This window comes from Erigeron canadensis, chromosome 2 (assembly GCF_010389155.1).
Source record: "Erigeron canadensis isolate Cc75 chromosome 2, C_canadensis_v1, whole genome shotgun sequence".
Taxonomy (NCBI): domain Eukaryota; kingdom Viridiplantae; phylum Streptophyta; class Magnoliopsida; order Asterales; family Asteraceae; genus Erigeron; species Erigeron canadensis.
Window position 1 is genome coordinate 10,500,612 of NC_057762.1, and position 27,864 is coordinate 10,528,475.

The 27,864-nt window shown below is 33.0% G+C and overlaps 1 protein-coding gene and 1 pseudogene across 1 annotated transcript; one reads left to right on the forward strand and one right to left on the reverse strand.

The window, feature by feature from the left end:
• Window positions 1–27,864, forward strand: LOC122587686 (annotated as a pseudogene).
• Window positions 6,854–7,649, reverse strand: LOC122588897. Its single transcript, XM_043761117.1, has 2 exons — window positions 7,537–7,649; window positions 6,854–7,385 (listed from the first exon to the last, which is right to left on the reverse strand). The coding sequence occupies exons 1-2, from the start codon at window positions 7,632–7,634 to the stop codon at window positions 7,088–7,090; spliced, it is 396 nt and encodes a 131-aa protein (XP_043617052.1). The 5' UTR covers window positions 7,635–7,649; the 3' UTR covers window positions 6,854–7,087.

Consider the following 27,864-nt stretch of genomic DNA (forward strand, 5'->3'; position numbering starts at 1 on the left):
ATGGTGAATAGGAGGTGGTGGTTACGGGTACTGGTGTATATTACACCGGGAGGGGACAGGGGGGAGGTGGTGATGGATAGTGGTTATTATCGGGAGGTGGATGATGAGAAGAAGGATGGTGGTGGTGGTGGTGGTGACCTGGTGGATATATGGTGGCGGAGATCATGGGAGGTTGTGTCGAAGAGGTCTATTCATGTCTTGTAGTAATGTGTTAATAACTAATAAGTTATCGCTATATTTTGAATGAATTGAATTGATTGTACCTGTGGATCCATGGAAGAAAAAAAATCGACTTTTTGACTTTTAAGGGTATATCCTTTAGCGGTTTAGCCTACTGATTTATGGTTTATTTTTTTAATCAAGTAGTATACAGATGTATGATGTATACCTATACATATATGTCATATATTCATTAAAAGGTGTGTAGTTACGTGTTATGTTTTTATTATTTTTTATACATATATATACACAGATTGACAAATGTACGTGTTGCAACTTCTGCGTCATCTTTTTCAAGCATGCATGTAATCCGTTTCTATAATCTATTTCAGAAATTCTTTACCAAATGCGTTCCCTTGTGTATAAATTCGAGCTGTGTAGTATAGTAATTAAGTGTTGCTTCTAATGGTGAGGAAATTACTTTTATTTTGTAGTTTACTTATTAAGTTTTACAGCTTAAAGTGACAAAATGATTCTCAAGTATTGGTCGGGTTTTAGACTTGAATGGTCGATAAACTGAAGGCACCAACCATTTCACCTCCTAGCAATAAGAATTTTTTTGTAACCAAGTTAGTTAATTTATTTAAAATCATACTCGTATCTTTTTATCTTCATTTGAATGTATTTAGGTTGACGACGTTGTTACCAAATCTTTGCATTTTTGAATATGAAAACATAAATTTATAAATATTTTAGCAGGGTTATCATGAATTTGAAACAATATACAATAGTATAAATTATGTTAGGTTATATTAAAAGGGTATACAAAGGTTGCTACAACCTTCTTAATTATATCGTTCATATATCAATTGGTTGTATCATTGATTAAATATGGTGATGATGTGGGTTTGTGTTTAAGTGGAAAGAAGAAGAAGAAGGGATCATGGTGACATGGGTTTGTGTTTAGAGTTTTTCTATAGTTAAATTATTTATGGGTAATAACTTAAAATTCATTCAACTTGAACAAAAATGTAAATTTCTTTACAATATATAAACACCGTTAATGTTGTTGCCTTCATTAGTCATTACTAAGTAAACAACATATCTTTTTATTTGGGGGTTGGGCTATTATCATAGATCAATTTTTTATTCAATAAGCCATTGGTTCCACTACATGAATTTATATACCGTTTTATTTCATGCGGGTTTTCTTGATCCGTACACCATCAATCATGCTATACAGTGTTGTACAGTACAACATTTTTATGCACATTTAGTGGTGTACGGTTAAAATTAGGTGATGTACAGATCATTACTCCTCTTTTTGCATTCAAGTTATGCGACCTTGTATAAAATACGAGATTGGAAAAGAGTGACTAAATAAATAATAAGGACGTACGTAGTAGGCTATTAATTTTGGATTTAACTTACTTACTATCCCTCATCATTTATGTTTACTATGTTAATTAAGCTATGTGAAATATGTGATGTAAGTTACAAATGTGTTTTATTTAGTGTTATCCGAGCAACGTACGGATATTGTTCTAGTTTTATATGGTAAGAAATCTTATGTTCAAATCCTGTCTTATATCGTAGTGGTGCTAGAAAAATAATTGCAACCATCTACGGTGGAATCATTTACGAGAAAAATCTTTTTAGACTACAAAGAGCAAAAATACTCCCCGACAGGATTTTTTTTTTTTGTTGTGAAAAATAGAACATAAAAGATATGTTGTGGTAATATACATGTGAGATACAAAAAAGCCTTGGAGATGACGAAGTGAAGTCTGGTTTTATGAAACTGAAAGCCAGAATTCTTTTCAAATACGTCATCACTACCGTTGACGTCCGTCCGGTGCTACTCTTTTGAAATGGGAAATCCTTTTTAAAAACAGTGGGAGAAGTAACTTTGCGTGTGACACGTGGTTTGTTTTGCCACACGTGTTACAAAATGTGCTGCTGATCCTTCGAAGTCTAGTTCTATTCTAGTTATTAACTAGAAAATTTTGGACCCCGCGTTGCGGGATTTCAATTCCTTTGTTTAAACGGTTCGTTATTTTAGTATATATGTCGTGAATTTTTGACAAATTAATAGAAATAATTTTGTCATTAATATGTTTGTTTAAAAGTATGCAAGAAAACAAAACGTAACCCGTAGTAGAAACCTGAACGGGATGTGATATGACAAAAATATTAATATATTAATTCATATATCAGGTCGATGCGATATAGCAAAATGCAAGTAGTGGTACGGGGTGTATCACAAGGTTGAATGACAATTAAAAAGTGTGAAAAAAGAAGTAACCCGTAATAAAAAATCCGAAAAGGAAAAACAAAACTAAAAAAGAAAAAGACGTGACAAAATCCGAACAGGATGCAATGTGGCAAAATCCAAATTATAGGAAACGTGCGATGTGTCACTTTATAACCGATGCGACGTGTCAAGTTTTAATAAGCATGGTAACTATTGATAACCATGCCAAAAAAAAAACGAAAGAAAAAACTCAAAATGAGATCCGTAATGTCAGAATCTAATAGTGATGCGGGGTATATGATGAACCAATAAAAGAGATCATATAAGCAAAAAAAAAGGTATCAAAAAACCAAGAAAAACCAAAAGATAAATAACCTTAACGAAAATAGAAATAACAAATGAAAAATTAAATATTGTGTAAAAGTTTCCAATATATTAATTCAGAACACAAAAGCCAAAAAAACTATGATGAACACTAAGAAAAAACCCCAAACGGGATCCAAAATGACAAAATGTAAATAGTGATGGGGGGTATACGATGAACCAATAAAAATAAAACACAAAAGCAAAAAACTATGTAATAAACCAACAAAAACCGAAAGAAAAATAACCTTAACGGGATCCGATATAGGAAAATCCGAAAAAACGCGGGGTATAGGTGGACCAATAGAAAGAAAACACAAAAGCAAAAAAAACTATGTAAGAAACCAAGAAAAACCGAACAAAAAATAACCTTAACGGAATCCGATATAGCAAAATCTGAGAAAAACGCGAGATACATGCGAAACCAAAAAAACAACGTCACGTGGCACGTGGCACTTTTAATTGGCGTCGTCTTTAATGAGATTACAATACAATGTACTATAACGCCGTTATTCATTTTGTTAAAATTGATTCTCGATTGCACATATGCTACAACATTTGTCAAACAATAATGCAAAGTTATATAATCTACAACAATTATAGCTTTCAACTATAAAAAATTCACATTAAATTCCTACCGGATGGCAAGCTGTAAAATAACTTACACTTATTACGTTACGTTGTAACTTATGAGTATGAAAATACGTAATTTTAATTAGCTTTGAACTTTTTAAATAAATAAACTAACCGGTCTTAATTGGGTTGGGTTTAAATACCTTGATTGTGCATGTAAAGATTGAAATAAATAAAAAAATTGTCTTTAGGTTTTAATAAATAAAGGGAAGAATTTCATATATGTCTTATATCGACACTCTAATTACATATTTATCCAATTTAAATTAATAATTACATATATATCTAACATTTGTTTAGATTATATCATATTTACCCAAACTATAAATTATATTGTGATTAAGACTAAAAAGGAAAAAAAAATTCCTATTCACTAATATTGTTCATTTCATCGATCCTTCTAGTAACATATAGTCATCTAGGTTTTTCTTTTTTGCCATTATGTTTAAAAATCCTCTGTGCTTACAAATCCTCTTATGGTTGTACTCTGTTTCTTTTTTATGGTAGTCACTTTCAAAGTAACTTTTAAAATCCTTGCATAACTGCAATATTATATATTTTGAGGATTCGTTTCTTACATAATATTACAAAATCTTAATATAAACATAGTTCGCCATGATAACATAAAACAATAACATAAGCGTCAGTCATCATTTACCGCAACTTCGAGATGTGTTTAGATCTTGTAGAGGTCCACCTTGTATATTACTTATATAATTCGTTTAATATATAATTGGTTGTTAGTTAGGAAGGATAAATAAAGAATTTATTGAGTAAATTTGATTATAAATCATTTTATAACACAATGGATAAATATGATATAATCTAGACAAAATTTGAATATATATGTAATTATTAATTTAAAATTAGATATATATGTAATTAGGGTGTTAATAAGAGATATATATGAAATTTTTTATAAATAAAGACCTTACAGTCATATTGCAAGGCTTGTAAGCATAGTGTCAATATTGTCAATTGGTCATCCTAATACATACAATAATTATATACGGAGTATTTCATAATTACAAACTGAAAAGATTTTAAGTTACCTTATCACAATATTACAAATTATCTACTTTCAATTCCACCAAATTTATTTCCTATGTAGAAACTATACATAAAGTTTAAATTGCATATACCATGCTATATGTCGCAGCAGCAACACATCAAAATGGATTTTAGTTAAAAAAATGCATACAAATTTGCAGCCTCAACCCCACATAAATCTATACGTACAAATATACATGCAAATGCATCAAAAATCAATCCCTATAGATAAGGCCATCTCTTCTACGTGGCTACTCTAATTTTGGTGTTTTTTTGTGATGCATCCAACCTGTTTGATGAAATGCCTGACAGAAGTATTGTCACTTGTAACACAATGATAACGGGTTTCTCTAGATAAGGCAATGTGGACAAGACAAGATCGTTGTTTGATGATATGCCGTTGAAGAATGTTGGTTGTTGGTCTGCTATGATTGCGGCGTATGTTAATCGTGGTGATCGGAGAAAAGGGGTGGGATTGTTTGGTAAGATAGTCGTGGATGAAAAGATAAAACCCGATGTATTTACTTTGTGTGGTGTGTTAGGGGCGTGTGGACATATGGGTGCAATTGGGTTTATTTTAGGAAAGTCGGTTCATGGATTTATTATAAAGATTGAATGGAGGGTTAATGTGAAGCTTGGGACCGCGCTGATTAATATGTACGCAAAATGTGGGTACTTGAAAGTTGCTTTTGTAGTGTTTGACATGATGTGAGATACTAACATTGTTTTCCTGGACCGCGTTGATTTGTTGGGTTGGTTGACGAGGGAGAGGGACGGAAGTATTTTGAAATGATAGTGGATTATGTGGTATAGCCTAATGTTCATCATTATTGTTGTATGGTCGATTTGTTTGGCACAACAGGGGAGCTAGAAGAATGTACGAAGTTATAATGAAAATGCAAATCGAGCCTAATATGAATGTTTTGGAGTTTTTTTTTAGTTCTTGTAAGGCACAAAATAACTTTAAGATTGCAGAAAGGGTGATTGATGAATTAGTTGAAAGGTTAAGACCAAGGAAGGATGGAGGTGTTTGCACTCGTATTGCTTTTTTGTTTGCTATGAGTGAGAAGTGGGATGACACATAGAAAGGATGAGACGGTTAAGACAAAATGTTAGGAATGTAAGAGGAGCTAGTTTTATCAATAGAGGTAGATTGTAATATTATAATGCAATTCATTGAAAAACATGCTGGGAGGGTCTGATCATATGTTGCGTTGAAGACTATCAAACTATCAAAGTGAGAGCCTACATGATTTTGGAATGCAAGGATGTTACAGAGCCTACAGGATTTTAGAAGGTAAGATTTTACGTGTTAATTTTTATATGTAACCGTAGTTTTATATAGTGGCGGATCCAGGATTCCGAATCACAGGGGTCCTTGACATTGTTGTGAAAACTTAGATGAGGCGGGAAAAAGAACAACTATAATAGGTCGGGTCACAAATGCAAACATAAAAACATACAATAATATTACTATTAAAGAGTAATAATTGTTACAATACTACACCTTAATAAGGTCTTAAACTTCAAATTTCTTCATAATCTCCTTTTTACTAAATGTATGAAAATAACAATCACGCATAGAGTTGCGCAAATCAGGTACGAGTATTTTCAAAGATTCACCTTTACCTTGTAATTATAAAGTAAATATAAGATAAAAATTTATAAAAAGTTGATCTAGAGTGTTAAAAAGAAAAAAAAAACTAAGCTAATATAGCCTATATATAGAACTTCTATATATACATGTAAAAGATTAGTTAATAATATTACAAATTCAGTTATGAGTTTAGTGACAGTGTCATCCTTGTAAGATCCAAGACAAAGGAGCTTAAACCCCAACTTAAGTAGCAAAACGTTAAAGAATTGAAGAAGGCCGATATGTCATAACGTGATAACCAGAAATGAAATACAAAATGCGAGTGTATTAGCAGTAGCTGGTTTCTAGCCTCAAAAAATAGGCGCTCTTTTTATAATTGGAAGGGATTGATAAGTAGAAATTGCCATGAAATGGTACTTTTGAGTTTTAGCTTAAACATGTAATGGTTAAAAAAACATGCTTCATAGGCCAAGAGTATTAAATATGAATGCTTACACACCTTTACAACCCGATACCAAGTTAATTAATACTTATAGCTAGGTTAAACAATTACTCCGTATATGAGGTAGTAGTGATCAAGTTGGTAATTTCGAATCATGCCATGATCATGAACATAAGAAATTTAACTACAATTTAAGAACATAAGTTGATACCTTAAGTAACATAATTAAAGTGCAAGTGACTTGGGTCTATTTCGAGGCATCATATCAAGTGCACCCAAGTGGTTGATGTGTCGTACCCAAGTTGTTGATGTTAGCAGACCTTTAATGTACGCACGCTGTATGAAACTCAGGATATAAGACATAAAACCTTGAGCGGTTCTTTATTATAAGCAGAATTGGAACGTACAATACAAGGAAAAGAGATACCGTGACAGCATGTACACTCAGGTAAATGCCCGGTGCTTACAATATATACAGAAATTAGGGAATCTATATATTGGTGGACGATAGGCTGCTAATTCCTTTAATTTTAAGCTAACTAGGATAAAATCCTATTAGATATAGCACTTCATCGGTGGAGTAATTAAATCACCCTCTACAATACTTTTTACAGCCTTTATACTTTGTGGTGCGGGTAGTAGCCCACTCATATAAACACCTCAACTGACATTGCGACTTAAGATATGTACGAGGGGGTTCGCATTCTGCTTGCTTCAAACATATAGTAGTTATAGCCTCTAATCCTCCAGATACTTTCTCGCCGATACTCTTTACTTTTGCTAATAAATTTGGTGGCATTTTTTTGTTTAGATCTCTAATACGTTGCAAAGCAGTCTGAATATTTATAAAACCATCAGGCTCAACCATTTGATCATGGTCTCCCACCCTGCATGTAATTAATTCATATATTTAAATAGTTAATACAAAGTTTAAGCTTTAATGTTAAGCATGAGATGATACAATAACTTTGTATTTATTTTATATATTTTTTTTAAAGTAACTTTGTATTTATTTAACATGAAAAGATAGTTACATACCGAGCTTGAGGCACCTCACTTGCACTGGAACAACATATTAGAAGAGTAATTGCAATGAAAAAGTACAATATTGCTCCTTTCTTGTTAATGATATCCATTTTTATGAGGAGAGTAAGCTCATAACATTGGCTTTTATAAACGAGTATATTTCATTTTTGCCCCTTCAACTTTTTCATTTGTTCTATATTTTTTTAAGTCAAATGTCCATATGTACCACACCCATATATTCTCGTAGTGAGATGAAGAGGATACATACAATCTTATTTTCACTCATGTACAGATAAACTGCTTTTACAAAACATCTTGTATTTAATAACAATTCCTGTTCATTCATATGGTGAATGAATTCCACCACTAAGACCATTTGTGACGCTCGGTTAATAGCCTCGGTAATGCATGCCACGTAGCAGGTGAACGGTTATCACATGTCAGTGAAATGGATAGGTGAAATTGTTCCAGTGATTCCATTCACCGGGCTCTTTTTCTTTTCTCTTATGACTTTTAATTGTTTTGTGGGACCACCAACTACTCTCAAGTTATCACAATAACTCATAGCCAGAGGTTGATATCTTTATCATGTTATTTATAATTTAAATATATAGTGTAATTGTATTGTATTTTTAATTAAAAAAAAGGTAGGAACAAAATAATAGTTGAATGGTTAACAAGAAAAATAGAAGGTGAAAGAGGTGAGAAGGTGATACTAATATGACAGGAAAAAGTGTATGTGAAAAAGTGAATGGTTACGAATGGTCTAACACGTACATACAAAAATATATTCTGTTAATAAAATAATTAGAAATATTATGAATACAGAACGTAATCGTTCTTCGTAAATGTTTAATTTATTTAATTACATATGTTAGTTTTTGTTTGTCAATGTTTAAATTAATTATGACATCAAAGCTCTTTTTTTTTATATATATATATATATATATATATATAGTTTTTCATCATAAGATCATATAAGAGTTATTCGTAATTAAAACTAAATAATAACAATAAAACATGTTAGATAATAATTATATTAGTTTTAAATGTGTTATAAGTTGAATTTACATCATGTTGCGAGTTAAGCATTAGTTTGCATTCATATGTAAAATTGTATCAATTTGTGTTCGTTCATGAACACAATTGAACAAATACGAACATGCTAATTTTCTTAGTGAACGAACGTGACTATTAGACTATCTATTATTGAACAACTTGTTAAGTAAAGTGAATAAATGTGTGAACGGTGAATGTCGTTTCTTTCGATTTATTTACAACTCATCATGCCCTTCCTCTTTCCTACCCAAGGTTTTGTCCACCAAACAAGTTGTTATGTAACAACTTGTTCATGTTCGTTGTATCGTGCACTAAATTTCAACTTGTCATTTTTTAACCATAATGTGTGAGAAAAGAACAAGGCTAGCTACCTTCCTAGAACTAAAGTAGGAACACAATGTTGACTCACATGAGCATAGTATATATTGTTTGATAAGAATGGTTTGGATTTTGGAGTATACTAAATGGGGACCCATATCTATCATAATAGTCCGAAGGTTTCACTTTAGGAATTTAGAAATCTATACAAGCTAGAACACAGAAATATTATCCAGGAATTTTAAATCAGATGGCATATATATAGATACATATTGAATTTTCAATGTCCGTATGCAATATAACGTATATAAGGTTTGGATTCATGTATTCATAGTTTTATAATGTTTTATTTCTTAAACAATTATGCTTAATAATATCAAGTATCACATTTTTATACGTGACACATTAAGTTTCTCACATTAGTATTAAATGTCTAGACACTTATTTTCCATTTATGTACGTTGAGACTCGATAAGTTTTCATATCTTTTGATCTCTCGATGATAGGGTTCATCGATAGATTTAAATTCGGAATCAATTTTGCGAGAGAGGTTTCTTTAGCGGACCCGATTAAAAAATTTGTGCAAGACTTCTCGATATTTGTGAATATTTCACATTCTTAAAAAATACATTTCAATATATATATAATATATATATATAAGGGCGGAGCCAGGAATTACAAATGACGGGGGCCGAATATCAAAAATTTTGTCATGATATTTTTAGCGAATTGGTTTGTCGTGAAATGTAATAAATGGAATGAAAAAATTTAGTAATTGGACTCTAACTTATATGCAATCGAAGACGAAATTGACTTTGTTCTAAATATATCCTAAACTGTTATAAGAACAATATATATAAACATAGATACAAAAGTGTAAAAGTAAAAAAGATGTCATATTTTTCCTCCTTAACATTACCCCGTATTATATATGTCCGGTAAAATAAACAAAAACATTAAAAGTTTAAGGGGTAAAGTTGACAGTTTAAACATATGTAAAGGATTTAAGTATAAATCGTAAAAAGCTTCATCTTCTTCTTGAAACTAGAAACCTGCAACTCGATCTGCACATAAAACTCAATCTGCAAAACTCTTATAAACATAGCTTCGATTAACCCATGGATGAACCTTGTAAAAGAAACTACAACTGGTTGGGGGGACCAAGCATCCGCTAGTCCCCCCATTGGCTCCGCCTCTCTCTCTCTCTATATATATATATAGGGAAAGGTTATTTTGAGAAACTTTTTTTGACGAGAACTTTTGAAACTTTTCAAATCAAGCCCAACCGATGATTATTCTTTACATGAAAAATTGTTTTTTGATTGTTTTCTGAATAACTTATGTGTAATTTTGAAGTTTATAATTGTGTGGAGACATGGATTATCATCTGTTATACAATTATATGGAGATTTGGATTCTTGATCACATGTGCACGAATATTGCTATGATCATATGTATGCAAGTCGATCACATGTGATCAAATATTGCTATGATCACATGTGATCGACTTGCATACATGTGATCATAGCAATATTCGTGCACATGTGATCAAGAATCCAAATCTTCACATAATTGTATATCGGATGATAATCCATGCTCCACAGAATTATAAACTTTAAAATTACACATAAGTTATTCAGAAAACAATCAAAAAATAGTTTTCATGTAAAGAACAATTATCGGTTGGACTTGATTTGAAAAAGTTCTCAAAGATTCTCGCAAAAAAAGGGTTGTCAAAATAACTTTACCATATATATATATATATATCCATATATAATCATGAGATGTTCAATTCAATGTATTTCACAATTTCTTAATATTTTTGATGGATCTTACTTGAATATATGATAACTATAAATTTCGATATATGATAACTATATATTACAATAACCAGAGAATAACGACCCCGATAATCTATAAGAGAAAAAAAAGAGGATTATTAAAGTTATAGATTGTTGTTGAAATTTTTTTTTAAAGTTATAAATTGTCAGCGGTGTGATGGTGGCCACGTCGGTGCATCATTAACAATAGCCGTGTGGTTATTAATGTAAAGGTAATTGGTGTAAAAAGGAAAATATTGTTATTTTAAAGGTTAAAATATGTATATTGTAAATAATTTCATTAAGGATATTATAAATATATTAGAATGGGATATTTAAATTAGTGAACAAAAGAGTAAAGACATTTTAAGATTATCAACAACTTAGTTAAAAAAATGAAAACCAAACACTTTATAATATAGCATGGATATAGATAAAATATAACAGATAAAGATATTTTCTTGTCTATAATGAATAGTCTCAACGCGTGTACATATATATATATAGATATATATATATATACACACAAAATTTTAGTCGATATGATTGGTAGTTCATTGTTAAGGTTTTTAATCGTGGTGAAATCCAACTAGGTTCGAGTCCCCACTTCTCACATTTGTGAGAGTGAATTATTGTGGGGTTTTGGTAAGTCATAAGTTCCATCCTAGACTTTCTGGTAAAATATATTATGGTTCAAAAACAAAAGTAAAAAATTTTAAACTAAATTGAAATAAATCATGGAAATCGGGTTAATAAATTAACATAAATCACAGCGATAGTGTTGTCGCTCGTCCACGGTTGCTGTAGATTGTAGTCCATATAACACTGCACAACAAAAAGAGAATTTTCGAGCATAAAACATAAATATGTGAACAAATTTTGGAAGGTAATAAAGTTACCGAATTTAAGCACATTGGAGCGACTCTTAATTTTATACTATATGGTAGCCCCATCTCTTAGTTCTTTTGAGGGCTATTCTTTTTGAGCAGGCTTATTACAATCCTGCTATTGGGCTTTAAACCATTGACTAGCCTATTACTGTTGAGAAGTGGTTGTATTTCTTCAATCTTAGCTTCGGTTCCATCTAAAAGTGTGTGAGAAAGTATTTTATTTATCATCAAGTTGAAGGGCATAAGTATATTTTACTTGAAGATAAAGGGTCAAATATGAGTGGGTTATATAACTACAAGACACGCGTTAGTACTTGGAGCACTTGTAACGATCATTTATCAGTCTATATATCAGCACAAAAAAGAACAGCTTTTCAACTAGAAAAAATCATCAAAACATATTGAATCATTAAAGATGTAGATCGTTTATTCTTTTACAATCTGATTTACTACCATCAGATTTATGTTCTGTATATAAGTTTTTTCTTCATCATTAATATAGCTACTTATTCACTTATATCATTGTTGGTGCTCCTTAATTGTATGCAAATTATTATCTATCTTTTATTTTCTACAATTACTCAATTAGTATTATTGGGCCGACACTGAAATTCTATGTTCTTTCAGCAGAAATGGCAACAGTCAGAATCATAAGTTCAATGAATGGAATCATAATCGGTTTCGTTTGGGAAAGTAAATCAGCCAGACACCATGTTTCTCTCCAGTTATAGCATGGATTGTTTTTGACCAAATTTAATTGATATGCTATCCAATTTGACTTGTTCTATCAAAAGAGGTGTTTTAAATTCACCCAATTAGACCCTCAACATTTCATGTACCATGACAAACCCAAATTTCTAGATAAATAGCCATAATCATCCGGTTTTTTAGAAACGTTTTAACATTACCTTATACAGTTTAAGGACACCTTGAATTTTTAACTAACAATGGAGTATTTTCATCTCAGCCATCAATACATACAGTAAATACAATTATATTCCACTCCATTACCTTTTCATTAATTCATTGGATCAATCATACATACAGTAAATACAATTATATTTCATCAATACATACAAGTTCACACACCGTCCAAACATATACATATTGCATTTTTAGGTTCAATTGTACTTCTTCTCATCAAGAGGACGCCTTTCAACATCGTATTCAGTTTGATCAAGCTCTTTGTCCTGATGCTGTTTGGCTGGCCTCGTCACACTTCTGGCATAACTTTCCATTGTCTTTTTCGCTTTCTCCATTTTCCCCATAACTTGATCTTTTGCTCCCTTGGCCATGCTAGTTGTTTTATCCGTCACATCTTGACCCGCGGACTCTTGGCTATTCTCTTTAGTATCATCTCGAGTTGCATTGTCTTTTGTTATTTCTTTACCTTCTGCCATACAATCCTTTGGAATTCCACCCATTTCGTTCCCTTTTTCCTTCATGTCTCTGACGTCTCTTTTTGTGTTTTGCTTTCCTTGTCATACTATCGTTTGCATCTCCTAGTGCCATTGTGGTTAAATTTGAAGAATACAAACATATTGATATATACAACACAAATGCACATCTCAACATACCTTTTTCTGCTTACCATACCTTCTGCCATTGTCTTCTTCATCAATCATCAAGTGAATTCTTTTTTTTTCTATTAAAATATAAAAGTGCAGATATAGAACTGTCGTAAGAAAAACTAACAGTCACAAGTGTGTGGTCCCCTCCCCTTTTCGATTTTATGGTCACTGGGTTAAAAACCCTCTAACCAAACCACTATCATGGTGTTTAAGTTGTTTATTATTGTGTAGTTCTATTTTCTTTTCATCGTGTAATTATGTTGTACTATTTGGACTTGCTAGCGACTTGCTATTAGTTGTTGAATAATATATTCTTCTGTCTTTAAAAACAACCCACTGAGCTATGAAATTGATATCGGCGGTGGTGAAACTGACGTCCACGAACTCTAGTGCCCTAAAGTTTATTACTTTGATCAATTGTAGTTGTTGACGTCATTATTATTTTTGTTAAAACGTGATTGTCAATCGTACATATGCTAGAACATTTGTCCAAAAACAAATAAATGATGTAATGCAATATAATCTTCAACATGTTGGAACCACGTTAAATGTGACCATCACTGATCGTTTATCATTCGTGATATGATAATTAACGATAACTAAAATCCATATTTCTAGTAAATATACTGTAAAACCGCGCTTTAATTCGTGTTATGACGCGGAAGTAAGGTGATCAACAATGGTGGAAAGTGTGTGTGTTAGTGTGTGTTCTTGAGAGAGAAAGGTGTGTGTGTGTGGAAAGCTTGTTTTATACAATCAAGAAAAGTGTGGGAATGTTACAAGAGATGAAGGCTTGAGGGGTATTTATACTCTAAGCATATTACATAAGCTCCCCCTCAACCTTACAATTAAAACTCAAAATACAATGTTTAGAAATATAACTAAGCACTATTTTAAATTTCTAACATTCTCCCCCTTAGTGCTTGGTTGTCCATCATTACTTCTTTTGTTGTCTTCTTTTGTTTGCTCGTCTTTGCTTGTTCTTCTTCTTCTTATATCTTTGAGCAGCATTTGAAGTTGTTGGCTTGTCGATCTTAGAACTCCAGAAGACTCTCTTCTTGTAGCTGTTCCATGTGTCTTTCCAATATTTCTTAGGAATGAAGTGTCAGTTATCACCTTCAGGACGTTCATCCGGTGTCTTGATATTATCTTGGAAATTCACAGGAGGAATGTTATGAGGACCAAGTTCATGACTAGGATTCCAAAGAACCTATGAACCTGTCTTGGTATGAATAATTCCTTCTTTCGCCTTGGGAGTTCTTGCGATGATGAGATCTCTAATCCTTTGACGCATTTCAAGAGTATCTTTGATACGTCTTATATATTCTTCTCTTTGGGACTTGATGTTTTCATCTTCTTCATTGTCAGAGTCTTCATCTATTGCACTCAGAATGGATAGGCAATATTTCAAAGTACCATCTGAATATTTAGGAAAATCAGAAGCACGAATGAAGATCTTTTTCTTGAGTCGATTGATGAAGACAAATCCATCCAAGTCTTCAATCGGATCTCCAATCTGAAATGAATCTAGCTCATAACCTCCTGCTCTTTGGTTGGGTCTTGTAAGATTAATCTTGCTAGTTCTTCTTTCTAAGCCAATTTGGAAGTCATTGAACTCAAAGAATCTGATCAATGCTTGAATATGACTTTTCAGTGATTCATAGGCTTGGAGTTGATCTGGAGTCTTGATTATCAGATAAGCATATTGATTGTAAAGGAATAGGATGTCTGAGATCATCATATGTTGAAAGGATTCTTCTTGAACAACATAGATATTACCATCAGCACGACGAACTTTGAATCGAACAAGTATGATATTATAGGTTTTAAGAGGAACAAATAACTCTAGAACTTTAGTGATTGGGATTTCAAATTGCTGATACCACCATTCAGTTCTTACAGTACTTTCAGCATTCATCAGCTCCATGTATGCATCTCTTTTACCTTGATGTCTGAACAAAAAGAATGCTCTTAGTTGGTTCAATGTCATGTTGAGTCTTTCATTTGATGAGCAATAGATTTGGAAGGCTCTTTCTTCAAGGTATCTTGCTCTACACACAAACTCTTCAGGTTTTGTGCTTAAATCCAAAATCTGTTCATAGTTCTCAGCAAAGTAACCCTCATTGATCTGCCAAAATTTATCTTTTGAGATCCTTGGGTGGCTAACTCCTTGTCCAAGCTCAATGGGAGTCTCAAGATTTTCTGTGTTTCTGAGGTGATAGACTATCTCTTCAAAGATATCTTTTCCATATTCTTCTTGAGATATATGTTGAGATTGAGGAATAGCTTCACTTGTGGGAGCATAATCAGGATCATCAGAATCAGTCTCATCATCAGTGGCATCCCCTAGTAGAAATAGATCAGGATCACTTGACTCATTAGAACTTGATGTTGTAGAATAATAGTGAGAAATGTGTCTGACAAGTGGAGGTAAGTCATCTGAATCTGAATCATTAATCTGAGATGATGATGGATGATCAACACTTTGAGCTTGAGAGAAAGTAGCACTTTGAGCTTGAAAGGAAGTGGCTGGAGGATCTGAAATCTGCAATCTGCTTGGTTTGTCTTTCAACTTCTTCTTCTAGCTCCTTCAGATTAGCAAGTCTCAACAATTCAGCTAATTGTTGATTTTGGGCTTCTTGATTTTGAACAACTTCTTGAACATTTTCTTGACCAACTTGATCTTGTATCTCATGATCCTCTCTAATATCTCTAATATTCTCCCCCTTGGGGTGATCATCAGGATCTTGATCGATATTAGCCGGTCTACATTGTTGGTCAAGCTCTTGGATTCGTTTTTGAGAGGCTTCAATTTTAGCCCGTTGTTCTAGTTGAGTACCTCTGACCGATAAATATGCAAGGAGTGATTGGAAAATAGATCTTTTATGTGAAGTAAGATGTGGTTCTTCAGATCTCAACCGATGCATAAGTGCTACAATAAGAGTATCGGTTGATAAACCACTGATGGCAATTCTGTTTGGTGAGCAATCACTTAAGTATTCAGATGAATCAGACGATTCAGAAGAAGAACTTGAAGAATGATGTGGTGAATTTGGATCAAGAAATGATTGTGGTGTTGGTGTTGATGTTGTTGTTGTTGTTGTTGTTGTTGTTGTTGTTGTTGTTGTTGTAATGTTTGGAGGTGTTGATGTTATTTAGAATGGTGTTGGAGTAGCTACCAGAGAACCAATGCGTAAAGCACCTCCAGTAAGCAATCTAGATGATGGAGCTGTTATTTGTGAGGCGGGAAGTTTACCAGTGATGGTGTTTCTTGTGACAAGTAGTTCACTTCTTTGTCCTTCGACAACACCTTCAATAAAATGAGTTATCAACCTTTGAACTTTGGGTGGTAAAGGAATATCAGAATCTGGCACATCAGTAGTTTCAAGTGATTCTACTTAGTGACCTGAAGACATCAGGACTGTCTCAGAATTTCCTGTTGGTTCAGGAGTATGAACAACAGTTGATGATTCGGCTTTGCAACCAGAATCTTATGGGAAATGGAGGAAAATAACACCGGAGTCACTTAGACTTACCGTTAAGCCCAAAGCACGAAGAGCTGATGCAACAGATTGAGCTCGTAAGAATTCAGACAGTTGCACAACTGATCTAGCTACTAGAGCACCTTCGTTCAAAACTGGCGTGATGTTAGCAATGGAAGGATTTCCAAACAATCCTTGAGAGGGTACAAGAGCCAATCTCTCTATGTTTGTTCTGGCAGCATCACGTAGATGTGCAAAGGGTATCACAATTGGTGACCTAAGGGTACTAGACACACGTGCATAAATGAAATTCAAGAGAGGGGCATATGTCTCTTTTACTTCAACATTCACAGACTCTGAAGGAGAATGGAATGGAGTACGTGATTTTTGCCCGTGAAAAATTAGACGTTAGTCTGTTGAGAGACTTCCGAATGGCTTGTGGAAGTTTGTGCACGTGAGAGTTGGGAGCTCTTGTCTTCTACCCTACGGCGAACCCGGCATTGATATAACTTTGTTACTAATTGGAGGCGAACGTTTTCTTTTTGCCTTTCTCCTAACTCGGACCTCTCAACCTCTCTGGTATTTTCAACTCTTCCCTCATTCTTTCCTTGTCCCTCCGGGATGTCCATGACATCAGTGGCAAATTGATTTACATCATCAGAATCAGACTCATTATCACCTGAATTAATCACATTTTCTGGTTCGGTTTCTTGATATCTATCATACTCAAAGCGAGATTTCTTGGAAGTTTTTCGAATATTTACAGGAACAAATTTCTTTCTGCCTTGAGTATATGTAGGTTTAGGAGATGGAATATATGGTGATGATGGAGGTACGGTTGAGGATGGAATTTGAGTTGAAATAAATTGAGGTTGGGGTTGTTCATGGTTGGTTGTTCAGGAGTTGTAATTTTAGGAAGTGGTGAAGATTGATGAATTGGTGTTATAGATGTTTGAGATAATTTGGGTGAAGATGGAGATGATGGTCTTTGAGGTGATGGTGTTTTGGGTGATGGTGATCGTCGCAAATTGGTTGTTTCGGGGGGTAGTGATCGGATTGGCTTTGGAGACCCAGAAACAGATATTGTCTCCTCAGAAGATGTGGGAGAAGAAGGTTCAACTGGAGCTTTTCTTTTGAGTTTCTTTGATGAACTCCCCTTCTTCTTCTTTTTATGCATTTGTTTACTCAATTTCAACACAAACATTTCACCCTTCAGTTTCTTTCTTTTTGGCTTACTGGACCTGGATTCACCCTCACGCTCTTTTCTTTTTCTACTTGACCCCTCACCAGGTGTCCTATGTATAGCTTGGGTAGGAACCGGGAGGCTTTCCGGTCCCAGAGCTGTTCTAATCCAGTCCAGATAAGTGATCTTATCTTCATCAGAATCAGAAACCATATCTAGTAAGAATGATGGAATCAGAAATGTATAATGAGCAACTCCTGAATCTCTGACATACTTGTAATGATGAATGAAAACTTGGGTATTATCTCGAAGTCTTGGTATGCTTCTATCATGTCTGACTGCACTGTAGACAATTGCTGTGAGAAATCTGATGAATGGAATATACTTCTTAGGAGCAGAAACTTTGCCATTGACCAATACAATCAATTAGTCCCACAGAAGTTAAGCAATGTCATAGTGTTTGTTGAATATAACACCATAGAATATGTGAGCATTGGCTGTGTCAAATGGTCCATTCCTCTTGTATATGGAGTTAAGCAGTTGCTGAGGATGGAATACACATAATACCATATCTTTGGTAGATTCTTCAATTTGAAATCTTTTGTCTTAGTTAAAGGACCTTCATAACCAAGAGAAATCAAGGCAGAAAACATTTCTTCATTGGACTCAAATGTGTCATAATTAGCTTGTCCATTGGAATTTGCTTCAAGAAGCCTTAGAATCCTTTTGAAGTCATCAAGATTGAACTCAAACTCATACGTTCTATCTCCAGAAGTCAACTGATATTGAAAGTAGCCTTAGCGACGAAGTTCAGGTTCTCCACATATCAAAGAGATAGACTTCAGCTAAGTCTTGATCAACAACAAGTATTTATGTGAGTGGGTGATTATGAAGAATTCGAGGAACAATTGGAAAACCAGGAGAACCAAAAGGATCATATAAAGCTCTGTTATTTCTCATGTTTCTTGTGTTACCGGGAACAAGAATTTCTTCAATTGATTCATTAAGAGCAATTTCTTCGTCATGCTCGATTTCTTCTTGATGTTCCATTATTTGTAAATTTTCTGATTTTAAGACATAAAATAGTTTAACGCACACATAAAAACAAAGTTTAAACAACAAATAACAAGATTCACACAAGTGATTTATATAAGATACAAAGAGGTTCACAAAGGCGATCAACTCAGTGTATTCTATATAAATAACTTGTTATGAGAAAACGAACACGGAATAGTCAAATACATATTTCCATATATAAACTTACACAGAAGTTCACAAAGGCGATCAATTCTCTGCACTTTTATATATTTTCATATGTACATAACTTTGAAAATAAGGTAGAATCATATAAGTACAAGATATTTGAGAATAGTAAGGAAGTACATAAAGGCGTTCAATTCCTCGTATTTCAAATATATTGCAATTATATGATAATACAAAGAACTTTGTCACACCACACAAAAAATTTTTTTTTTTTTTATAAAAAATTTTGAAAAATTTTCTAAGTATAGAATGCCAGGACGATCTTGTTGAGATCGTCCTGAGGTTGAACTCAGTTTTGACAACAAGACGACTATGGAGAAGATCGTCTTAACATTTGTTATGTTGAAAAAAAAATTTAAGTCTGGAAAGATAAGTGGGACGATCTTGATAATATCGTCTTAGTGTTTGATCTCTTGAAAAATTCTGAAGTGAAGGAAAGGAAATTGAGACGAACTTGACAAGATCGTCTTGGTAAATAAGTGGTAAAAACTTCACTTCTCTTTTTGAAAAAATTCTAACACTTAGAAATATAAATTGAAATTATGTCAATTTCTGGAAAAAAAATTGAGCATAATCTCCCCTTATATTTGTAAGTATTAGTTTTGAGCAAAACCGATCTCTTACGAGTTCAGTTACCCATTCAATTGATTTTCTCAAAAGTTTATCAACCACACAACGTTCAGACCCTAGAACGATCCTGACAAGATCGTCTTGGTCTTAGTCTCAAGGGTTATAAGGGAAACACATATATGTGGAACTAAGACGGTCTTGGCAAGATCGTCCTATCTCCAAGTCGTTCTGGAACCAAGACGATCTTTGACAAGATCGTCTCAGAACTAAACAACCTTGAATCTAAGAAGACTTTGCCAGAGTCGTCTTATTTCCAACCAGTTATCACAAAATATAACTATTAACACAGAATGATTCATATTAACATTTAAGCATAGCACAAACACTTATTTGACTCACTGTAAGCAAAATTGTACTACTCAAATCACATAAATCATCAAAAGATAACCTAGATTAATTCGAAGATCGTCCTAGGTCATCTTCTTCACAGGAACAGAGGTTGCAGTTTTTGAATTTCCAAAATCACAAATTTAGGCATTTTAACATGTATAAATCATACACACATAACTTAAACATGCTTCTAAATCATTCCAACAACACAGAATCATCAACAGTTGCAAAAATTTCGAGAAAAATTGGAAAAATAAGATCTACATTCAAACTCGAATTCCTACCTGAAGAAGTGATTAGGTGACAATGATGTTATGGAATGAAATGCTCACCCTTATCTTGTTTCAATGATCAACACAAATATGATTTGAAGTGATTTTGTGAGAGACTATCTGTGTGTATGTGTGTGTTTATGGAAAACTGGAATGGGATAAAAGGAATTTTCCCTCCTCCTTATGAGTGAATAAACATGTCGGGTCGTCGGGTCCTGTGGGTCTTGACCCGATTAGAAAGTCTTGGGCTTTTTCAAATGGGCTTGTGGTTTTAACATGGAAATAGAAATTGGGCTTAAGTATTTATAGTTTTTCTAGTTTTTAACATAACAAATTAAAAAGAAATTTATTAAGAGAAAAAAATATTTTTGTTAATAATTTTTAATTTTTATTATTTTTATGAATTTTTTATCTTTTCAAATTTTATATTTGTTTTTCTAAAAATTAACAATAAGTTTCTCTTCAAATTGTGCAAATACACAAACTCCCCCTAGATACATGAATTATCCTTTTTCTCCCCCTCACACATTGCATGATATTTAAGCACATTGCACATAAGCATAACATCAATGTTTGACAGATAATGAATGAAAGAGAAAGAGATGAAGGATTTATACTAAACATGCAGATGCAAGTAAGTGCATTGGTAATGAGCACTTATTTGAGATTGTTTCTTGAAAAGAAACTCATTCCAGGATTATGTGTTGAATAGCATCCGAGCTAGGAATACTAAACACAGACCTTTATTACCTGCAAAACACAATCAAGTTTTCTTAGGTACCCACCTTTGAATGGGTCCTTTTGGGTTAGTGAAATCAATTAAGGTATACAAATGAGGTTTTTGAACAAGAGGTTTATTCTTAAGATTTATCACAATCCCATTAGTATCAACAATCAAAGATTTAGAAATCACAGTAGAAGATTTAGAATTTATTACAGACCATGGTTTAGCTAAATTACTTAAAGTTGAATCAAATTTCCTATCAGGAATTTTCTTCTTGTAATCATTAGCTATCCAACTTCTTCTAACTGGTGATTTAGCATACACTTGTGTTTTAGCATAGCTAGTAGATTTTATCAATGAGGATTTAGAAATCCACTTATGGTTACTAGTTAAGCTCTTCTCTCCTGTAACAAATAAATTCTTAGAATTAATTTGAGGAGTTAAAAACACATTCTGATTTTTGTTTTGCTTGGTGGAAGATTTGATATTCTGTTTCTTTGGAGTATTAACAGTGAACCAACCATACTGATCTCTATATCTAGTTATACCATCAGATTGAGAGATAGCTTTAGGAGCAGAGGTTCTAGAAACAGATGAAATATCAACCTTAAGCTTTGAGGTAGTAGGAATGGTCTTTTTACCTTTGACAGCTGGTGCAGACTGACCTTTGGGTGAATAAAATGAAGTTGGAGCAATCTTAGATTTAGATTCCTTCTTTGGTTCAACTTTAGGCTTTTTGGGTAAAAGTTTTTCAAGTTCTATTTCAACTTCTGGTGCAAAAACATGATCAGTTTCCAAATACTTATCATCTGGATAAGTAGGATGACACTTATTAGTTGAAAAAGAAAACTGTAAACCTTTTGTTTGAACTTCTGATTGGAAAACAGTTTTGTTAGTCAACTTTTCAATTAATGCTTTTTCTTTAGCCTTAAGATCTTTAGGAATCTCAATCTTGTGCTCTAAGTTCACTTTATTTTGGTCAACAGGGTGGTCACAGGGGTATCCATAGAAAGTATCTTCTTGACAGAAGCAAGATCTTTAACTTTCAAAGCTTGAACTTTCTCTTCAATCTGGAAGAATGACGATTACATTGAGGTAGACATATCATGAATCTCTTGAGGAGAGATGCTATCACCCTGCATATCTTTGTTAGAATTCTCACACCCATTAGATTGAGTGGAGCAATCAACAGAAGTAAGATCATGCAACATTTGGGTAGGGGTGGTCTCACTTACCTTTGGAGAATGATCTTGAGTTTTCAGATGTTCAATGACTTTTTGTTGAGACTCAATCTTTTGTTTTAAACCTTCAATTTCATTTTCCAATATGGTAGTTGGAATATAAGCTCTTTGTGAAATTGGTTTTGAACAATCTTTTTGAGAATAATTTTCAGGAATTGAAATGTTATCTATTTCTTCTAACTCATAGATGGATCTTTTATGAGTTTTCATGTATGTCTCATTAATAGCAACATAATCAATATTAATCTGAATTGGTTTTGGTCTTTCAACATCATCTGACTCAAAGTCATCCTCAGATGGTCTGATGAAATCTTGAATCATGCCAAGTCTAAGAAATTTTTCATCATAAAGTGGACCAATGTCTTCTTTTTGGATTTTTTCTAAGTATGCTGGATTCTCATAACCCAACCCTATAAGAAGTTCTGATCTATCAATCTTTGACTTATTGTAATAAGCAGTGAAATTCAGAAGAGGATTTTGATCAATTTTATAGATTTTTTCTTGATAAAACAAAATGTTTGCTTTCAAATCCTCAACTTGTTTTTGAACAGTCTCAATTTCAACTCATTTGAGAAAACAAGTACTGTTTAAATCAGAAATCTGTCTTTCATGTTTTTCACAGTTGGGTCTGAAATCTTTCATTTTATTTGTGAGAAACTCAACATCAGCTTGTCTTGCATTTGCTCTTATCCATTCATTGGTTTGCTCAAGCTTTAAGGTCTCAATGGTTTGCTTGAGTGAATGGACAGTCTTTTCAAGGTCTTAACATTTGTTAGTCAAATGAGCATTGGGTGAAACAACTTGAGAACTGTTACTTGACAAATGCATTTCTTTTAAAGAATCATAGTTCACTTTGAGAGCTTCATGAGCTATTGAGAGTTCTGAAAAATCTTCATTAATTTTATCATACTCTTGTTTAGCCATTTTCAAATTGTTTTTCAAAGTAAGATTTTGCTTTGTCAGAGTAGTAGCAGTTGTTTGAACAGACAAGTAATCATCTTTTGAAATGAATTCTACCTCACTTGTTGTTGTTTGTGAAGTAGTTTGTGAAGGAGTGGTTGTTGAAGTAATAGATGTCATCAAGCATGTGAGATCTTCAGAATCAGCATCAATATCTCCAAATGGCCATGGTTTCATCTTCTGATGTTTGGCTAAGAAATGCTTTCTGATTTCAAGCTCTGAATTCTTCATTGTTGGTACAACACACTCATCAACTTCATATCCTTGGAGTCTGCATCTTGAACATCTTTTGACTTCATATCCTTGGAGTCTGCATCTTGAACATCTTTTGACTAAAGGAACTTGACTTGAAGTGTCAATGGTCTTTTCTTGAACATGAAGAGTCTCAACCACATCAAACTTTGTTAATTCATCCCATATCTCCTTGGCATTATGATCATAATCAACAGTTGAGAGAATCTCAACAGGAAGAGATTGATAGATATAGGCTTTAGCTTGCTTGAAAGCATGGACTCTTGCTTTTTGATCATCAGTCAGTTGTTCATTTGTAAGAAGAACTCCATTGGCATCTTTGAAATGAGCTGGACCTTCAAGAATTGATTCTCTAATAAAGACACCATTTGGTTTGATATCAAGAAAATCCATGAATTCATTTTGCCACTTGGCATAAGAATCTTTATGAAGAATTGGAGGCCTGATGATTGACATCATTGGATCAATATTGATTGTTGTCATTGAAATGAATGAACAATGATTTGTAAATTGTTTTTTGTTGTTTTTGGTTTTCTGGAAGACAGAATGATCTTAATGAGATTGTTTTAAGAAAAGGAAAATGTTTTTGTATTTTTGGAACTAGAACGGTCTGGAGGAGATCGTTCTGAAAATTGATTTGAAATTTTTTTAAGTATGGATGAAAGAAAGGTAGGACGGTCTTGTGAAGATCGTCTTAGGAAAACTTAGGTGGAAGAATTTTCTAAGTATAGAAAATCTAAGAAATTTGGACAGAGTGACGGTATGATTTCAGAATTGTTGAGCAAAACCAATCTCAAAGAGATTAGTTACCCAAGGAAGTGTGTGATTCCCAATCACAACAACTTCAAATGATTAAACCACAACACATAATTCACACAGAACCAAGATGCTAGAACGATCTTAAGGAGATCGTCTTAATACCAATGTCAGACAAACACTAGGACGATCTAAAAGAGATCGTCTTAGAGTAAATTATGTAAGAAGATCTTATGGAGATCGTTTCAATGGTGAATTCTGCAAGAACACCAGAAAAGACAAAATAGTCGAGTAAATCACTATTTTGCTTTTATCTCACTCGTTTTTGAGAGTTAGAACACAATCCAAACACATAAATTCTCAGATTACAATCGCGCACAACCCTGGAAACAAATTCATAGCTCAAATCAACTCATACTGGAAATTCAAAATCTCATCAACTTTCCAAAAATTTCGGAATATGATCAAAACTGTGAATTGGATTCTGAAACTTAACAGAATGATTGTAGAGATGATTTAGAATGTATCTATGAACAAAAACAGTAAAATTGAGTGAAAATTGATGGTGAAATGGTGAAGAACAGAAACGGTAATGGCGAAGAACATGAATTTGCAAATTTGAACAAAATTAGCACCAATTTGTATGAAACTTGTTCTGGATCGTCAACAGATTTTTGTTTTGCTCTGATACCACATGTAAAACCGCGCTTTAATTCGTGTTATGATGCAAAAGTAAGGTGATCAACAATGGTGGAAAGTGTGTGTGTTAGTGTGTGTTCTTGAGAGAGAAAGGTGTGTGTGGAAAGCTTGTTTTATACAATCAAGAAAAGTGTGGGAAGGTTACAAGAGATGAAGGCTTGAGGGGTATTTATACTCTAAGCATATTACATAAGCTCCCCCTCAACCTTACAATTAAAACTCAAAATACAATGTTTAGAAATACAACTAACCACTATTTTAAATTTCTAACATATACGATGAGTGTATTTACTCTTAAAGACATATTATAGGGTTTTCCATTAGATGATTGGAACTACGGGGACTTATATTGCACATACTAAACACTAGGGGTTAAAGTTGTAAATGTTCTCTCTATAAATGGAGAAGCATGTGCAACATTTCTAAGTCTAATCTTGCACCCTCTTTGTGTGTTTTTCTCTCTCATACCCATCTTTAATCAATCATCTCGTTTTGGGAACCCGACATCAATGGCAAACATTCTTGCTCTCACAGGGTCATCTGGATCGTCAGGTACACATTATTATTATCATATTTTCATTATGTTTACAATACGAATCATATTAATTCCAACATATGGTATCAGAGCCAATTGTTCATATTCGATCTATTGATTCGTGTTTTTATCTTGTTTGTTCCGTATATATTTGGAACATTAAATCTGAATGTATGATGTTAAATATGAAAAAGAAAAGAAAATAACTGTTTGTGATATATTCTGGTTTTGCGGCTCACGGTCATAAACAAAATCTAAAAAAAATGATTTTCTTATAATGTTATTATGGTTTTGTTTCGCCATTAAACGGGAAAGGATCATATGATTCATATTAATTAGAATTGATGAATTATTGGATATCAATTATATTCCGTACGAGTATTATACAATTGATAGTACTCATGATGCTTTTCTAAGATCAATATATCATTATGTCTTTTTAAGATTTTGATTTAGTCTTTTTTGAATTCAACCTTATTTTATGTTGATTTTGATTTAGACTTTTTTGAATTCGACCTTATTTCATTATTGAATTCGACCTCATTTTAAGATTTTGATTTAGTTTTTATTGAATTCAACCTTATTTTAAGTTGATTTTGATTTAGAGTTCATTGAATTCGGCCTCATTTTAAGATTTTGATTTAGTATTTATTGAATTCAACCTTATTTTAAATTGATTTTGATTTAGACTTTGTTGAATTCGACCTCATTTTAAGATTTTGATTTAGTCTTTATTGAATTCAATCTTATTTTAAGTTGATTTTGATTTAGAGTTTATTAAATTCGACATTATTTCAAGATTGAGTTCGACTTAAATCTAGTCTATTTCGACATGAAACATGTCTAACTAGATTTTACATGTCATAACATGTCGAGTTCAATTTTTATTTATTTATTGAAGTTTGACTTATTTATCAAACTTTGATTTATTTATTAAGTTCGACTTACTAATTAATCTCTTCTGTTTGAATTCAACTTACCTTGTCAATTTCTTTTAATTGTTGAATCTTCACTACTCGTTGAATTGTCAAGTATGATTTCACCTCAAAATTTTATGGAAAAATTTGTCACTCAAATTTCGAAAATAATTTTTTCTGAGACATTTGTTTACCATAACACTTAAAGGGAAAATATAAAAAAATAATAATAAAAAAATTCAATAATGAAATTTGATTTGGTCGCCAGAGGTTGCCGCCCCTTGGACCCCGTAACTTAGGGGCTTCGCACTAATATACATGGTCTCATTATTTGTGCCAAAAGGTCAAATGTGATTCTCATGTTGCGTTTTTTTTCCTTTTGCATAATGAACACTAAGTATATTAATTCTGCCCAAAGGTGATTTAATATGCTTTGTGTGCCCAAAAGGACTATTTTCATGCATAATATACACGATTCTTAATTTTGTGCTCAAAGGTCAAAAGATAAGCGTTGTGTTGAATGACCCTAATGCTCATATACACTTATATATTAGTTACTTCTGCCCAAAGGTGATGTAACATCTAAGTAGAGCCTTATTTTAGCATATTGTTTTGGTGTTTACAATACGCTTACCCTATCACTAGCTTCATTACTATAATAATGGTCATACTCTCATTACTATAAGGAACATTACTATTAGGTCTACTTATTTTAGGTATTACTTTAGTTCCATTACTTTAAGAAACATTATTTAGTCTGCTTTAGATAGTTAATCTTGTCACTATATAAACATTACTATTAGGCCTACTTATTTTAGGCAATAGTATAATAATCTTTATTGCTTGTATCATAAATTGATATCCTCCTTATCTCAACTCTAGAACCTAACTTAGGCATTGAGCCACTTACCTATACAAACTTTGTTTCATGCTAAAATTAATTACCTCTACTTCTGAAGACGCTAGACCTTCACTATGTCATTCGCCATAATGAGCCCACTGCTATTACTGCAAACTCTTCCGCAGCTCAGAAAGTGAGTTTTTTAAAAGCGGGATAGGGCGAATCGTTTGTCACTAACGATCGTCAAAAACTCCATTAATCCCAGTATCTGAGGAGCTATCACTTCAAGTAAACGTCTAAGATGCACGTGACTAGCTTAAAAACAAAGGAAATAGCAGTGTTCGTAAACACATAATAAAGATGACTGACATGACTCATAAGCTTAAAAGTCCTAAAATGGAAATCTCTAACAATTTTCGTGTGCACTTTATAATGAACTCATTGCTTGCTTGTTTTGACACCTTCAAAATAAACTATAACTCTATGAAGGATAAACCGTCAATGAGTGAATTAATCGCAATGTGTGTGCAGGAAAAGGGTCGCCTCAAGTTGGGCCAACCATGAACTTGTTCATCTAACTATCACTGCTAATTCCAA

What these genes read in the sequence shown, in the direction of transcription:
- LOC122588897 (XM_043761117.1), bottom strand. Translation starts at nt 7,634, where the DNA reads ATGGATATCATTAACAAGAAAGGAGCAATATTGTACTTTTTCATTGCA. An exon ending in AGTGAGGTGCCTCAAGCTCG is followed by an intron (nt 7,386 to 7,536) that starts GTATGTAACTAT and finishes AATTACATGCAG; the next exon opens with GGTGGGAGACCATGATCAAA.